Source organism: Rana temporaria, chromosome 7, assembly GCF_905171775.1.
Source record: "Rana temporaria chromosome 7, aRanTem1.1, whole genome shotgun sequence".
Taxonomy (NCBI): domain Eukaryota; kingdom Metazoa; phylum Chordata; class Amphibia; order Anura; family Ranidae; genus Rana; species Rana temporaria.
The window spans coordinates 2,919,491-2,937,132 of record NC_053495.1 but is presented as its reverse complement, the minus strand read 5'-3'; the positions used below and the strand labels follow the sequence as shown (position 1 = coordinate 2,937,132).

The 17,642-nt window shown below is 47.8% G+C and overlaps 1 protein-coding gene across 2 annotated transcripts in view; it reads right to left on the bottom strand.

The window, feature by feature from the left end:
* LOC120944912 (inter-alpha-trypsin inhibitor heavy chain H3-like) overlaps positions 1-17,642 on the bottom strand; it is a 37,960-nt gene that overhangs the window by 12,739 nt on the left and 7,579 nt on the right. For both annotated transcript variants that reach the window (XM_040358675.1, XM_040358674.1), the window contains exons 7-18: positions 17,008-17,124; positions 14,772-14,940; positions 13,436-13,561; positions 12,059-12,240; positions 10,496-10,681; positions 8,750-8,889; positions 6,953-7,116; positions 5,931-5,954; positions 4,771-4,791; positions 3,344-3,364; positions 3,017-3,037; positions 2,636-2,656 (exon numbers count right to left, since the gene is read on the bottom strand). In XM_040358675.1, the coding sequence (XP_040214609.1) occupies positions 2,636-2,656; positions 3,017-3,037; positions 3,344-3,364; positions 4,771-4,791; positions 5,931-5,954; positions 6,953-7,116; positions 8,750-8,889; positions 10,496-10,681; positions 12,059-12,240; positions 13,436-13,561; positions 14,772-14,940; positions 17,008-17,124 (1,192 nt within the window). The remainder of the gene's footprint in view (positions 1-2,635; positions 2,657-3,016; positions 3,038-3,343; positions 3,365-4,770; positions 4,792-5,930; positions 5,955-6,952; positions 7,117-8,749; positions 8,890-10,495; positions 10,682-12,058; positions 12,241-13,435; positions 13,562-14,771; positions 14,941-17,007; positions 17,125-17,642) is intronic.

The following is a 17,642-nucleotide window of genomic DNA, read 5'->3' as shown; positions in this document are numbered from 1 at the left end:
ATGACGCCGTACTGCTCCGGTGACAGAATGTATTTTTTTTTTCTTAACCACTTAAGCCCCGGACCTTGCAAGGACCTTGCCCCTTTTTGCGATTCGGCACTGCATCTCTTTAACTGACAATTGCGCGGTCGTGCGACGCGGCTCCCAAACAAAATTGGCGTCCTTTTTTCCCCACAAATAGAGATTTCTTTTGGTGGTATTTGATCACCTCTGCGGTTTTTATTTTTTGCGCTATAAACAAAAATAGAGCGACAATTTTGAAAGAAATGCAATATTTTTTACTTTTTGCTATAATAAAAATCCCAAAAAAGATATAAAAAAAAAAATTTTCCTCAGTTTAGGCCGATACGTATTCTTCTACCTATTTTTGTTAAGAAAATCGTAATAAGCGTTTATCGATTGGTTTGCACAACATTTATAGGGGCAGATCCTCAAAGAAATTACGCGGCGTATCTCTTGATACGCCGCGTAATTTAAAATTTTGCGCGTCGTATCTTTGTTTTGGTATCCCCAAAACAAGATACGACGGCATCTGTGTTAGATCCGACAGGCGTGCGTCTTCGTGCGCCATCGGATCTTAGATGCAATCGTCGTAATCCACATAATCCTATTTCCGACGATCCACGAACGGCCGTTGCATTTTTTTACGTTGTTTCCGTTCGGCTTTTTCCGGCGTATAGTTAAAGCTGCTATATGGTGGCGTACTCAATGTTAAGTATGGCTGTCGTTCCCGCGTCTAATTTTGAAAATTTTACGTCGTTTGCGTAAGTCGTCCGTGAATGGGGCTGGACGCCATTTACGTTGAAAACAATGACGTCCTTTGCGACGTCATTTAGCGCAATGCGCGGCGGGAAATTTTAGGGACGGCGCATGCGCAGTTCGTTCGGCGCGAGGACGCGCTTCATTTAAATGAAACACGCCCCCTACCCGCCCAATTTGAAATCCGCCGCGAGAGATACACTACACCGCCGTAACTTACGGCGCAAATTCATTGAGGATTCAAACCAAAGCCAGGTAAGTTACAGCGACGTAGCGTATCTCACATCTGCGCCGGGCGCAGCGGAGGTACGTGGATCTACCCCATAGCGTTTACAAAAATGAAGGACTAATGAAGGACTAATGAAGGGCTAATGAAGGACCAATGAGGGGCTAATGAAGGACCAATGAGGGGCTAATGAAGGACCAATGAGGGGCTAATGAAGGACCAATGAGGGGCTAATGAAGGACCAATGAGGGGCTAATGAAGGGCTAATGAATGGTTAATGAATGGCTAATGAAGGGCTAATGAAGGGCTAATGAATGGCTAATGAAGGGCTAATGAAGGGCTAATGAAGGGCTAATGAAGGGCTAATGAATGGCTAATGAAGGGCTAATGAATGGCTAATGAAGGGCTAATGAAGGGCTAATGAAGGGCTAATGAATGGCTAATGAATGGCTAATGAAGGGCTAATGAATGGCTAATGAAGGGCTAATGAATGGCTAATGAAGGGCTAATGAAGGGCTAATGAATGGCTAATGAATGGCTAATGAAGGGCTAATGAAGGGCTAATGAATGGCTAATGAAGGGCTAATGAAGGGCTAATGAATGGCTTATGAAGGGCTAATGAAGGGCTAATGAACGGCTAATGAATGGCTAATGAAGAGCTAATGAAGGGCTAATGAAGGGCTAACGAATGGCTAATGAAGGGCTAATGAAGGACCAATGAGGGGCTAATGAATGGCTAATGAAGGGATAATGAAGGGATAATGAAGGGCTAATGAATGGCTAATGAAGGGCTAATGAAGAGCTAATGAAGGGCTAACGAATGGCTAATGAAGGGCTAATGAAGGACCAATGAGGGGCTAATGAAGGGCTAATGAAGGGCTAATGAAGGGATAATGAAGGGCTAATGAATGGCTAATGAAGGGCTAATGAATGGCTAATGAAGGGCTAATGAATGACTAATGAAGGGCTAATGAGGGGCTAATGAAGGACCAATGAGGGGCTAATGAAGGACCAATGAGGGGCTAATGAAGGACCAATGAGGGGCTAATGAAGGACCAATGAGGGGCTAATGAAGGGCTAATGAAGAACCAATAAGGGGCTAATGAAGGGCTAATGAATGGCTAATGAAGGGCTAATGAATGGCTAATGAAGGGCTAATGAAGGGCTAATGAAGGACCAATGAGGGGCTAATGAAGGACCAATGAGGGGCTAATGAAGGACCAATGAGGGGCTAATGAAGGACCAATGAGGGGCTAATGAAGGACCAATGAGGGGCTAATGAAGGGCTAATGAAGAACCAATAAGGGGCTAATGAAGGGCTAATGAATGGCTAATGAAGAGCTAATGAAGGGCTAATGAAGGGCTAATGAATGGCTAATGAAGGGCTAATGAAGGACCAATGAGGGGCTAATGAAGGGCTAATGAATGGCTAATGAAGGGCTAATGAAGGGCTAATGAAGGGCTAATGAAGGGCTAATGAAGGGATAATGAAGGGATAATGAAGGGCTAATGAAGGACCAATGAGGGGCTAATGAAGGGCTAATGAAGGACCAATGAGGGGCTAATGAAGGGAAAATAGCCAATCTCATCTAATCAGTTGAGCTTTATCTTTAGGAAAGGGAAATATAGTAAAAAAAAAACAATACTCACCTAAGGCGGAGTCATAATCCACTGAAAGAAAGAATGAAAGTTGTACAGGTTACAGAGAATACAGATATGGGGGGTGGGGTGGGGAGCACATCATGGGAGCTGCCATTGAAGACTTGTTTGTGAAGGGGCGGAGCTCTGGAGGGCACCGCCCCTATCCTTTATTAGGAAGGATAAGGGAAGGAAGTGTGTTAGGACTACAGAAATCTCCTCTCCCCTCCCCCAGGATATAGGGGGAGGGAGGAGTTCTATAGTCTCCAGGGAGGACAGGGAACAACGGATATAAGAGCAGCACAGGCAGAGAGCACAGGAAGTGCTCATAAGATTTCTGGCAGGATCCAAAGAGATAACGAATGAAATAAAATAAAAAAACCTCGGACTCACCGTAGTAATGGGAATCCATGTCTGCAAAGGAAACAAAGAGAGGCGATTTGTTAAGTTGCACGGCGAGCTGCAATTTCAACAAACACAGTTGCACACTTCTTTCAACGCGTTTCGTCCAGGTAGGACAGCCCACTGAAACGAATGGGCCGTCCTACCAGACAGGTGCATGAAAACACGCTCTTACAGTTCCAGATGGAGCCTAAGCGGCAGCCACACCCCCTTCCCTCACACCCCCCCCCCCCCGCCCCCCCCGGTGTCCCCGTAGTCAATTCCCCTCTTTTTACCAACTTTCTGATATCAGAGAATTATAATGAGAAATAAACTTACGCTGAACGTTGCTCGCTACATCTAAAAAAAACACAAAAAGGACAAAATTATTCCAACTTAGTAATACAGAGACCTCTACATCACACCCCCAATGTGGGAGGGGCATAGTCACAAACTTACTGCAGGAAATATCACCAGTATGGGAGGGGCAGAGACACAAACTACTGCAGGGAAACCTCCCCATTGTGGGAGGGGCAGAGGCACAAACTACTGCAGGGAAACCTCCCCATTGTGGGAGGGGCAGAGGCACAAACTACTGCAGGAAATCTCCCCATTGTGGGAGGGGCAGAGACACAAACTACTGCAGGAGATCTTACAATTGTGGGAGGGGCAGAGACACAAACTACTGCAGGAGATCTCACCATTGTGGGAGGGGCAGAGACACAAACTACTGCAGGGAAACCTCCCCATTGTGGGAGGGGCAGAGACACAAACTACTGGGGGAAATCTCCCCATTGTGGGAGGGGCAGAGACACAAACTACTGCAGGGAATCTCACCATTGTGGGAGGGGCAGAGACACAAACTACTGCAGGAAATCTCACCATTGTGGGAGGGGCAGAGACACAAACTACTGCAGGGAAACCTCCCCATTGTGGGAGGGGCAGACACAAACTACTGCAGGAGATCTCACCATTGTGGGAGGGGCAGAGACACAAACTACTGCAGGAAATCTCCCCATTGTGGGAGGGGCAGAGACACAAACTACTGCAGGGAATCTCACCATTGTGGGAGGGGCAGAGACACAAACTACTGCAGGGAATCTCCCCATTGTGGGAGGGGCAGAGGCACAAACTACTGCGGGAAATCTCCCCATTGTGGGAGGGGCAGAGACACAAACTACTGCAGGAAATCTCCCCATTGTGGGAGGGGCAGAGACACAAACTACTGCAGGGAATCTCACCATTGTGGGAGGGGCAGAGGCACAAACTACTGCGGGAAATCTCCCCATTGTGGGAGGGGCAGAGACACAAACTACTGCAGGAGATCTCCCCATTGTGGGAGGGGCAGAGACACAAACTACTGCAGGAAATCTCACCATTGTGGGAGGGGCAGAGACACAAACTACTGCAGGAGATCTCCCCATTGTGGGAGGGGCAGAGACACAAACTACTGCAGGAGATCTCACCATTGTGGGAGGGGCAGAGACACAAACTACTGGATGAGATCTCACCATTGTGGGAGGGGCAGAGACACAAACTACTGCAGGAGATCTCACCATTGTGGGAGGGGCAGAGACACAAACTACAGCAAGGAAAATTTCCCTTCATTTTGGAATACATTTTTTCTGTTTTGCCAATGGGATACATTCAGCAACATAAGAGGGGCTCAGTGTGAGGACAGACCCAGCCACCAGGGGGCGCTCTGTGCCGTGTGATCCAACACATCATACAACACCATCGCTATAAGATAAACTGCCGATACTTACCGTGAGAACCAGGAATGTCATCTACAAAGCCAACAGAAAAACAAAATATTAATCAATGAAAGGGCCAAACACACAAATGTATAGACACAGCGATCAGCCATAACAAGCACCGGGGGGAAAGAGACGTCCTCCATATTGGTGCCGCCCTCACATCAGAAAATATGTGCTTAATATTGAAATGCATCCCATCAGTGGAGGGGGGGGGGGGTGGGGACTTGGTTAAGATTTGTGAGAATTTAAACCACTTCAGCCCCGGAAGAATTTTCCCCCCTTCCTGACCAGAGCACTTTTTGCGATTCGGCACTGCGTCGCTTTAACTGACAATTGCGCGGTCGTGCGACGCGGCTCCCAAACAAAATTGACGTCCTTTTTTTTCCCACAAATAGAGATTTATTTTGATGGTATTTGATCACCTCTGCGGTTTTTATTACCCGCAAAAATATCTAAAAAAATAAAAATGTCCTCAGTTTAGGCCGATACGTATTCTTCTACATATATTTGATAAAAAAAAAAATTGCAATAAGCGTTTATTGATTGGTTTGCGCAAAAGTTAAAGCGTCTACAAAATAGGGGATCGTTTTATGGCATTTTTATTATATATTTTTTTATTAGTAATGGCGGCGATCTGCAATTTTTATCGTGACTGCGACATTGCGGCGGACACATCGGACACTTTTGATGCTATTTTGAGACCATTTTCATTTATACAGCGATCAGTGCTATAAAAATGCACTGATTACTGTGTAAATTACACTGGCAGGGAAGAGGTTGACCAGTAGGGGTCGAGGAAGGGGTTAAGTGTGTCCTAGGGAGTGATTCTAACTGTGTGGGGGTGTGGCTACAAGTGACAAGACGCTGATCACTGCTCCCGATCACAGGAAACAGACGATCAGTTTCCTGTCACAAGGCAGAACAGGGAAATGCCTTGATTACAAAGGCATCTTCCTGTTCTGCCGCTCCGTGACATGATCACGGGACACCAGCGGACATTGAGTCTGCAGTTCCTGCACGCACGGTCATGGAGCTCACGGCGGGAGCCATTCTGCCGACGTATATGTGCGTTACACGGTTGGCAAGTGGTTAATGGCCTTTTGGCAAACAATTTGGAGGAGTCACTCTGGGAAGTAATATAATATAACAAATACTAGATAGAGACATACCAAACTCATATTCGTCCTTCTCATCTGCAGGAAAACAAAATATTGGTAAGTTATTCATTTATATAGCTCTGACATATACCGCAGCGCTGTACAGAGATCACTGAGCCAGTCACATCAGTCTCTGGACCAGAGGAGCTTACACTCTAATGTCCCCTCCCCCCACAGTCACATCAGTCTCTGTACAGAGGAGCTTACACTCTAATGTCCCCTCCCCCCCCCACACATCACATCAGTCTCTGGACCAGAGGAGCTTACACTCTAATGTCCCCCCCCCCCCTCACAGTCACATCAGTCTCTGTACAGAGGAGCTTACACTCTAATGTCCCCTCTCCCCACAGTCACATCAGTCTCTGGACCAGAGGAGCTTACACTCTAATGTCCCCTCCCCTAACAGTCACATCAGTCTCTGTACAGAGGAGCTTACACTCTAATGTCCCCTCCCCCCCCACAGTCACATCAGTCTCTGTACAGAGGAGCTTACACTCTAATGTCCCCTCCCCCCCCACAGTCACATCAGTCTCTGTACAGAGGAGCTTACACTCTAATGTCCCCTCCCCCACATCACATCAGTCTCTGTACAGAGGAGCTTACACTCTAATGTCCCCTCCCCCACAGTCACATCAGTCTCTGTACAGAGGAGCTTACACTCTAATGTCTCCTCCCCCCCGCAGTCACATCAGTCTCTGTACAGAGGAGCTTACACTCTAATGTCCCCTCCCCCCCGCAGTCACATCAGTCTCTGTACAGAGGAGCTTACACTCTAATGTCCCCTCCCCCACATCACATCAGTCTCTGTACAGAGGAGCTTACACTCTAATGTCTCCTCCCCCCCCCGCAGTCACATCAGTCTCTGTACAGAGGAGCTTACACTCTAATGTCCCCTCCCCCCCGCAGTCACATCAGTCTCTGTACAGAGGAGCTTACACTCTAATGCCCCCTCCCCCCACAGTCACATCAGTCTCTGTACAGAAGAGCTTACACTCTAATGGTTCCTCTAGGTCCATGACATACACGTCACTTACCGTTCTCATTTGGTTTAGTGGCCACCAAATGCTTATTTGCCTCGTCCTCCTCTTCTGGTCTCGTCACCACCAGGGAGGTCAATGGGGTGACAAAATTATACTTCAGGGAGAGGTTGAGGGCTTTTTCTGTCACGTTCTTTTTCTCTTCCCCTTCCACTGATATTCTGTCGGAGGGAAATCACTTATTTGAGATTGTGACAAGGAAATATGGTGGTAACTTACCAAGTTTATCATATTCTACCTTTAGGCACCTTGTGCCCCTGTACCCCATAATATAATGTTGGGTATTTCTCAATGGGTCATCATGGCAGACCCGCCTACATCCCATAATGCAGCTCACACAACTACATCCCATAATATAATGTGGGTGCTTTCAAAAGGCCATGGCACTCCTGCCTACGATCCATACAGGCCCGTCGCTACAAGGCAAGCAAACCAAGCAATCGCCGAGCTCCTCTTCCTTCCTCCTGTCAGTCCGGACTCCGGCCGGGTATCGCGCGGTACAGGAGATTCAGTTTCCTGTTACCGGCCGGACTGACAGGAAGTGCACACTGAGTGCTCACTTCCTTTCTGTCCGGCTGGGAACAGGAAACTGAATCTCCTGCCGTGCGGTAAGGACCCGGTAGGGAGGGGGGCCCGGGGGGAGTAAAAAACACATAGGGAGGGGGAGTAAAAAAAAACATGGGAAAAGAACATAGGGAGGGGGGAGGAGGGGAGTAAGAAGAACACAGAGAGGGGGAGGGGGGAGTAAGAAGGACACAAGGAGGGAGGGAGGGGGGTAGTAAAAAGAACATGGGGGGAGTAAAAAAACATAGGGGGGGGAGTAAAAAAATGGGCTTTGCGTGTGTGTGTGTGCAGGGGGGGTTGGGGGGCCTCCATGTCCATTTTGCTTGGGGCCCCCAAATTTCTTCAAACCCATATTATGGGTAATCAAGGCCCGCTTATAGGCCAGTACAACTGGCCCTGTTGTACCCGGCCTGGCCTGCAGGGGGGGCCGGGCACCCTGAACAGAGAACGAATGCATGCAGAAAAAATAAATAAAAATAATTCCTCCAGCCATGACCGAACAACCCAGACAGTGCCACCCATGCCACCAATGCCATAATGTACTGCAGACAGTATAAGTGGCACTGTCTGCAGTGGTAAATATCACTTGAAGACAAACCTGCACTTTGTTTCAAGGTGGGGTCTAGGGAGGACCCAGGGGTGGGGCTGAAGAAGGGACCAGAGGCGGGACCAGGGGTGGGGCTAAAGGGGACCCAGTCGGGTCGGCTGTACAGGGCCCCATGATTTCAATCAGCGGTCCTGTGGGTAATGCATATTGTACATGCCAACCGTCCTGTATTTTCCGGGACAGTCCCGCATTTTGGTCATCCGTCCCACACATGCTATGTTCTGGGACCACAGCATCAACTATGAATTGTGGGAGGGGGGGTCAGGGCTGCGGGTGGCCAGTCCCCGCATATTTAAAGGTAGAATCTGGGCAGGTCCAGCCCTTAAAGTGGGCGTGGTGGGCATTTCACGCATATTTAGAAGCAGGATCTGGGCAAGGCCAACCCATAAACTGGGTGTGATTTGGGCGCGTCCCCCCAGAAAGTGGGCGGTTGAAATGCAGACCATGGGTGGGTTAACAGTGTCCCAGGATCCAGGACCATAAGAGGTCAAGCTGCACCCTGGTCTCATATAAAAGTTAATGAGCTGTAAATCACCAAACTCTATGAGTGAGTGGACACCGGTTTTTCCTGGAGAAACCTTTTTGGGTTTCTTTTTCCTTCATCCGGAATGTGGATCACTTACTGTCTGGTCAGTAGTTGCTCTATGGTGAGATACGCCCACAACCTCTCTATGAAATCTCCGAATACATAATGCTGTTCTTTCTCCACCTCTTCCTCTTCTTTGATATTTGTCTTCAGTTTTACAGAAAATGGCTCCGACACCTTTGTGGAAAAACAAAATAGTTGTGCGGAATTATAATCGGAAAGCAAAACGCCAGATTTTATTGGAGGAAAACACGATTCTCTCAAAACACAAACACATCATTTTCAACTTTTTCCAGGTTTTGTTAACACAATTCCCTTCTTGTTTCTTATCCTGGTGACCCCCAAACCCCTCAAATGGAGAAATTTCTTGAACAGAGCAGAGACTTTCTTCCTATCATGCCAGAACCAGCCAAGTCTGCTCCAGTGCCCAAGGTGAGGTCCAAGAAAGAATGACCAAGAGCCAGAGGAAGGACGGCAAAAAGTGGAAAAAGACCAGGAACAAGAGTTACAACATCTACGATTAACAGAGCTTTTTTTCTCAGAAAATAGGTGCAGGAACTCAACCACGACCCCGTTCAGATTTCACAAACAGTAGAAGGGTCTTAAAGGGGTATTAAATATGAGGATTGCATTACATGCAGAGTGCAGAGTTCAGGGGGGTTACGCACAGAGTGCAGAGCTGTCACTTGTAAACACAGAAACCAGACTTCTGTGTTTACAAGTGATTGTGGTGAGCAGGCATCAAAGGGTCAGAGCCAGAGGTGGTGAAACTGAGTTCCCCCAAGTTTCCCCTGAAAAAAAGCCCTGCTTGTATAAGATGCTCAAGCAGGTCCACTCCAACACCGGCATAAGGCACTGCACAGCACGGACCGCCCCACCCCCCAATGATGTCACTGTGCGGGTCTCTCTCCAAACAGAGACAGCAGCTCCGATCTCCTCTGACAGGAGGATGGAGGGGGGACGGATTTGGGCAGGAAACACAGAGGCTATGGTGACCGGCAGAGAGAGCAGCCTCTGGACACCGAGGAGGAGGAGATAGGGGAGCACTCTGGCGCTTGAGCGCCCCCACCTCTGTGGCGCCTGGGTAAACTGCACCCCGCACACCCGCCTAGGATCGGCCCTGCCGGCATCTCATTTAAGGCAATGAGCATTATGAACTCCTTCATCAATGACATCTTCAAGCATATCACTGGTAAAACTTTCCTTCTAGTTCATTACAACAAATGCTGCACTATCACCTCCTGGGAGGTCCAAAACCTTGTCTGCCTGTTGTGCCTGTTGTGAAGTTCTATCCTCTCCCTACCCTGTTTAAAACAAAAACTGTTTTGGCTTGAGATACCCCTTAATAGTTCATGTGTAGGTGTCCTTTTTAGGAAGTCGGTAAAGGGAAACCTCATGGGCTTTAGGATACAGACATCAGAGAAGGCTTGGACAATCCATGTTTCCTGAGCATGTCCAACATCAAATTTCTTAAGCATTGTCATTGATGGAAAACTCTGCTCCAGTCTGACTCCAGAGACCTATTTAGTGACACCATCACATGGTCTAGATATGGTGTCAACCGGTGATACCTTAGCTATTCTGTGCCCATCACATATTACTGATTTTTTTGGGGCAGAAGGTATGTACTGGCAGCCATGAGTAGAGGTTAGAGATGGAAATGAGGGCATAGCTATTGACTTTTAACATGTTTTAAGGGATTAGGAAGCAGCCGAGGGAATGGAATCAGAAGATACACACTTGGAGGATAGAAAGGTTCACTTTAAAGTCTATATATACTCACCCCTTGAGCCGTCACCTCCGCTGTGAGGATCTCCAGGCTGTTGTTGGCTATGAATCCAGAGACAATGATTTCCGAACCCTGGTAGTAATGTTTGAAGTTGTTCTGAGTGAGATAATCCACAGAGTTGTCCAAGTATTGTAGGTGAACATTCAAAAGCATTGGGTAGGCCACTTCATTATAGAAGCCCTGAAAGAGAGAAGGGAGAAGAGTCATGTACCCTTAAAGGGTTTCTCAACCCAAAGGTCATATGTGTCAGTTATAGGTGAGGTTGGATGGATTTAGCCACAGATTTGCTCCTGATATTTCTTAAGGGTCTCCCCACCACAGTTCCAGATTGTTGCGCTCTCTCCAGACGATATTTTGCTCCTTTGCGTACCCTTAACTGTCCTTTTCCCGAATTCCACTCATTACCAACCTTTGCTTCTTCCTCTACTATGCTTCTGCTACCTGTGATCACTTGTTACTGACCTTTGGCTTGTTTATTGACTACGCTTCTGTTTGATCCAAATCTGCTATATCTCCTACTGGACCCCAGCTTGCTCATTTTTTGGTGTGGCGATCCTGAAGAAAGGAACCTGGTACTAACATGTAGCCAAACCCTTCCCCACCATCAGGAGCTCTGGTGAATAGAGGTTAGTGCTTAACACCGCACCTCAGGCAAGGGTGACTGGCAACTTTTGGCCCAAGGGGAAAATACAACCCAAAGGCTCATGGTGCAGCGACTCTGTCTCCCCCCCCTCTCCCTCTTCCCTGCCCCCTTCCAACCCCCATCCCAGGCTGAAGCTCCGCTCCAGGTACCCTCTGCTCACTGGGCAGATTGGGCAGGACATTACCTGCTGCACTGACTCTGGGTTCCCGGGGCCTGCAGGGGGGAGCCAGGGCAGCTCATTCAGGGCTGGCCGGGGGAGAAGAGGATCCTGTGGGGCACAGAGCCGGCGTCTGCTTGGACATGGCGTACACCATCCATGCCAAGGGCGCAGCCTGCACTCTGTCCTCGTCCCCATCCCACATCTTGGTAGGACATTGGCAGGGACTTTTTTCTGCTCTTTACCAAGAAGCCTTTGGGCATGTCTGCAGCGGAAGTGGAGTGTTTTTTTAGGGGGCATTAGAGCGCCCTGGCAGGCAATTGCCCCCTGCCCCCTGGCCCAGTTCACCCCTCACCTCAGGTGAGCCTGCATCATCCTCCAGAGTGACCTGCTTGTATACTTATCCTGCTGATCAGTGGGAGCCTCTCTACTGCCATGGCTACTGATCTCCAAGCCTTACCCATGACCATTACAGAATAATCTGGCAAACAGAGAGTCCAGAGACATGGTTTAAATCAGGCAGTTCATGGGAGGAGCAAAGAGTTCAAGGTTCACCAGAAACAAGAGACAAGGCAAGATTGGCTAAAGAGATCAGACAGGGAGCTGCCCAGCATCTCAGGTGGCACAGTGAGAAGAGCCAGACACTGCGAAGGTCGCAGGTTCAGATCTGGACCCTGACACTTGGTGTCTTGGGTCAGAGCGCAAAATAAATGAATACAACACAAGAACCAAACACAACAGAGAATGAGTTATTCACCTGCAACTGTAGAGCAGAGTCGGAATCCTCATATATACGACGAGCAAGGCCACCATTCCGCAAGGACAACTTCTCTAGAAAGTTATAATCCACATCATTGCCAAACCCCAGGCAGTAGAGCGAGGCCCGACCTTCCAGAGACCGCTTCACGTTGTCTATGATCTTGTCATGGTTGGTGGTGCCTGTAAAATGAACAACCATTTATGTCCCAAATATGAGAGGAAATCTGTGGAATTTGGAGGACTGTGTCTGTGTCTACCTGGTTTACGATCCGCCGGTGCAATTTAGCGAGGCTAGTGCATGATTCATAAAGCACTTACCTTGCAAATTGCACCGTTGGATCGTAACTCCCCCCGGCGGAATGCAAATTCCGCGGCTAGGGGGAGTGTACAATTTAAATCAGGCGCGTTCCCGCGCCGATTTAACTGCGCATGCGCCGCCGGCGGAAAAGCCCAGTGCGAATGCTCCAAATGACGTCGCTAGGACGTCATTGTTAGCGGCGGGTACGTCAATTGCGGCCATCGGGATCCCCGATCGACTTACGCAAACAACGTAAAGATTTGGAATCTCGGCGCGGGAACGGCGGCCATACTTAACATTAGCTACCCCTCATATAGCAGGAGTAGCTCTCCGCCGGAAAAAGCCGAACGCAAATGACATTGAAAAAGAGCGACGGGCGGGCGTACGGACGTGAATCGGCGGTTCTCCTCATTTGCATATGCGACGTGTAAAACAAAGCGACGACACCTAGCGGCCGGCGGGAGATTACAGCCTAAGATTCGACTGGTGTAAGTCACTTACACCAGTCGGATCTAAGGGAGATCTATGCGGAACTGATTCTTATGAATCAGTCGCATAGCTCCGACCGTGGGATCTCACAGATCCGACCGTCGGGTCTCACAGATACAACGGCGGATCAGGAGATCCGCCGGCGTATCTATTGATGAATCTGGCCCCCGGACTGCAAACTTTACACAACAGGACAGGGAGGATGATCCGCAGGGCAATTACATAGCGATGCCCTCTGTGTGTCTCTCCCTCCAGCAGCTGAGAGCCTACAGAGAATCGCTTTGAAAAAGCTGTGCCAATCGTTTTAATTAGGGGGGTAAAATATGATGTTGAGGGTGTCAGGGCCCCCTGTGGCCCCACCCTGGTGACGCCACTGTTGCTGGAGCAATCTGCCAGATGAAATCCTTTAACACATCTACTTTTTTTTTAAATAAATGATAGACGCTCTCCATGTGCACTCTCCATTTTATTTAAATATATTACACATACATGTAATGTAGTGCTGGCGCACCGGAGGGGCCCCCCGAGACTCCGCCTCCAGTTTGTATTGTGCAGCAATGTGACAGCGCTGATCCTGGGTTCACTCACCGGAGGTCGGCTCCCCATCGGAGAGGAAGATTATTATGGAAGCGCTCACTTCTGGCAACTGGTTATTAAAAGTGGCATTGGTCAGCATTTTGGCCGCGGTCAGTAAAGCTTTATTAATGTCGGTACCTGAGGAAGAGACGAAATAAAGAAACATGAATTACTGGTTATGAACACTGTATCTGCTAACTAACCCATGAATTCTTAATTAGTCTGTTTGTTTTTTTATATATGGATCCGTCTCCAGATGAGTCACTACTGGGTAGGGGGAGCAGTTGGATCTGAGCTGCTGAGTCAATGCTGGGAGAGGGACAGGGGGGGCTGAGCTTCTGAGTAACTGCTGGCAGAGGGAAGGAGCTTGAGCTGAGCTGCTGAGTTACGGATGGGAGGAGGAAGCAGGGGGAGCTGACCTGCTGAGTTATTGCTGTTTTGGTCAAGCAGAGGATGCTGAGCTGCTGAGTCACTGTTGGGAGGGGGAGCACAGTGTGCTGACCTGCTGAGTCACTGCTTGGTGGGGGGCAGGGGAGCTGAGCTGCTGAGTTATTGCTGGGTTGGGGGAGCAGAGGATGCTGAGCTGCTGAGTAACTTCTAAGAGGGGGCAGGGGGGATGAGCTGCTGAGTCACTGCTGGCAGGGGGAAGGAGCTTGAGCTGATCTGCTGAGTCACAGATGGGAGGAGGAAGCAGGGGGAGCTGACCTGCTGAGTTATTGCTATTTTGGTCAAGCAGAGGATGTTGAGCTGCTGAGTCACTGTTAGGAGGGGGCAGGGGGATTGAGTTGCTGAGTCACTGCTGGGAGGGGACAGGGGGGCTGAGCTGCTGAGTCACTGCTGGAAGGGGGAAGAAGCTTGAGCTGATATGCTGAGTCACAGATGGGAGGAGGAAGCAGGGGGAGCTGACCTGCTGAGTTATTGCTATTTTGGTCAAGCAGAGGATGTTGAGCTGCTGAGTCACTGTTAGGAGGGGGCAGGGGGATTGAGTTGCTGAGTCACTGCTGGGAGGGGGCAGGGGGAGCTGAGCTGCTGAGTCACTTCTGAGAGAGGAACAAAGGGGGGTGAGCTGCCAAGTCACTTCTGAAAGGGGAGGGTAGAAATATTTCAATCACTACTAGGATGGGGGAGCTGAACTGCCAAGTCTGCCAAGTCGAGGACTGCTATGAATTATGTTTGTTTTTGCTTTTTTTATTTTCTGCTTTGCTTGTTTTAAAGCTCATTTACAGCTTGACTGTAGCCTGGCTAACCTATTACTTTAAGCATCATCATCTAATCATATGTGTCTATAAAGGGGGCTCTTGGAAGCCTCAGCTCGGGTTTGGGTTGCACCCCGCTCATGGCGTGTTACCTCCTCTTGCAGTGATTTGTGATACAAACTCCTTTGCCTTTTTAATATTCCCCGGTACGGCCTGAACCAGCTGCTTCTTCCACTTCTCAACCTTATCATCAAATTTTAAAATAGCAAAATAATCTTCTTCGGGCACATCCTCCAGAATCTTCAGGAAGGCTTCGTATGTCTATGTGACAAAGAAAGTACAGCATTAGATATGAGGAGAATCACCTACAGACATTCATATGTAACTATATTATATGTTTTATTTGAAGCCACTCTGTTGCTAAAATAAAAGTTACAAAAAGGTTTCCTTTTAAAGAAGATTCAATTCTCACTCAGGACCAGGATTTGGACCCACAACCTCTGCTACGTCCAGCAGTATCTGTTCTTGCTGAGCCACCTGGGATGATGGGCAGCTTGCTGAGCCACCTGGGATGATGGGCAGCTTGCTGAGCCACCTGGGATGATGGGCAGCTAACTCCCTGTCTGGTCCTTTGGACAATCTTGCCTTGTGTCTTGTTTCTGGTGAACCTTGAACTCTTTGCTCCTCCCATGAACTTCCTATTTAAGCCACGCCTTTGCACTTCCTGTTTGCCAGATTATTGTCCTCTTTCTCCAGCAAATATCCTGCTCTTGTCAATCCTGCTGCCATCTGAATATTCACTACCACTCGTTACCAACCTTGGCTTGTTCCTCAATTACGCTTCTGCTTGATTCCAACTCCCAGCAACTTATTACCAACCTTTGGCTTGTTTACTGACTACCCTTCTGCTTGATCCCAACTCACAAGTGCTTGTTACTGACTGGCTTGCTACTTATTACGCTTCTGTTTGATCCCTACCTGCTATGTCTGCTACTGGACCCCAGCTTGCCCACCTCCTTGTGGGGGGATCCTGAGGACCATGACCTGGTACTAATATGCAGAAAAATCTATCCCCAACATCAGGAGCTCTGGGGAACACCAGTTAGTGTTTAGACCCCGCACCTTGGGTGAGCCCACACCATCCACAATGCTAACCCGCTGGTTCACTTAATCGGTTGGCGGTGGGAGCCTCTCTACTGCTATAACTACTGGTCTCCGAGCCTGACCCATGACCCCAGACCATAACAGGTTGCCTGAAAATTCTTTGGAACCCAAAACTTCCAATGGGGACACCTGTTCTGGGGATAACTGTCTAAATGTTGATCTACAGATACAATTTATCCCTATGCCACCGCTTCCCAGTAGGCCTTTAAGCGAGTGTTAACGCCTGGAGACAGAGGTGGTTCCACAATCATGTGATCGCATCGATTGGCTGTCACTGCAGTCACATGACTGGGAGCCAGTGGGACAGCTCAGTAAGGATGCATGGTCTCACCAAAAACAGAAAGCTGGAGCTGTCGGTGACAGATCAGTGTGCTGGTAGCACGTCGCTCTCAACACAGAACCTCAGAGCCGCATGGATGCATATGTATGGCAGTTGGGCGTTCAGGTCCACCCACCATGCTGCTATCTCATGCCAGAAGGAAGAGGTTAGACAGCTTTAAAGAAATGTTCCTGTCAACCATGAACATTGGCCATGCAAAGTGACTCTAATGTTCAACCTGGGGCTCATCTTCTGGACCCGGCTGTCATTTGAATTATTAGAATTCTTGGTGTTCTGAATAGCCCTAAATGGACCTATGGCAAATGCAGCCAGGGTGTTCCCCCTGCAGCCCCGCCCACACACTGAAGCATAAGACCTCATTCATACTTGTAGCGCTCGGCACCCTTGTCCTCATCAACATGGGGACAAGGTACTTTGCCAGGGGGCACCCCCCCTTGTTGAGGGCATGTGGCCTGGTATGGTTCCCCCTTTTCCTGGCTGCATTCCCAGAATAGGGGTCTGTTATTGATTTTTAGACCTCACGCCATTAAAATCCATACCAGACGTAAAGACCCAAAAGACCAGACCCACACCTTTTTCTTTGTGTGAGGTACTCTCTTAAAATTCATACTCAAATGGTCTGGTATGCATTATGGGGGGACTCTATGCACAGAAACCCATACATTAATACTCTCACATGTGTGGAGGGGCCCTAAAGGTAAATTAAGTGAACTGGGTGGCTTACAGATTTACTTACTGAATTTAATTATCGCCTAGAGTCAGTGAGGATGTCACTTTTCTCCAAAGCGGAGGATTTAGTCACAGGACGTCTGAAAAAACTTTATTTACATTTTCTCTAAATGAAAATATACAAATTCAAATTCTCCTCCTGATTGTAGGTTTACCTGTTTAATCTTATTTCCGTGCATGGATCCGCTGCGGTCAATTACAAACACCACGTTCTTGGGGATCCGCTTGAGGCTGGGAGGAGCGAAGTAATGTACAAAATACCCATTGATGACCTGCGGAGGACATAACCGGAGGGGAATTGTTAAAGAATAAAAATGTACTGGTCACAGACTTCGGTGAGGCCCCTGTGCTACTAATTTTCTAATTTACTAATTGTCTAATTTACGAATTTTCTAATTTATGAATTTTTGAATTTTTTTGAATTTCCTAATTTTCTAATTTCCTAATTGACTAATTTACTAATTTTCTAATATACAAATTTTCTGATTGACTCATTTTCTAATAAACTAATTTACTAATTTACTCAATTTCTAATTTACTCATTTTCTAATTTATTAATTTTTGAATTTACAAATTTTCTAATCTACTAATTTACTCATTTTATAAGTTACACATTTTCTAATTGACGAATTGACTAATTGACGAATTTTCTAATTGACTAATTTACAAATTTACAGATTTTCTAATTTACACATTTTCTAATTGACTAATTGACTCATTTACAAACTTACAAATTTTTGAATTTACACATTTTCTAATTGACGAATTTTCTAAATGATTAATTGACTCA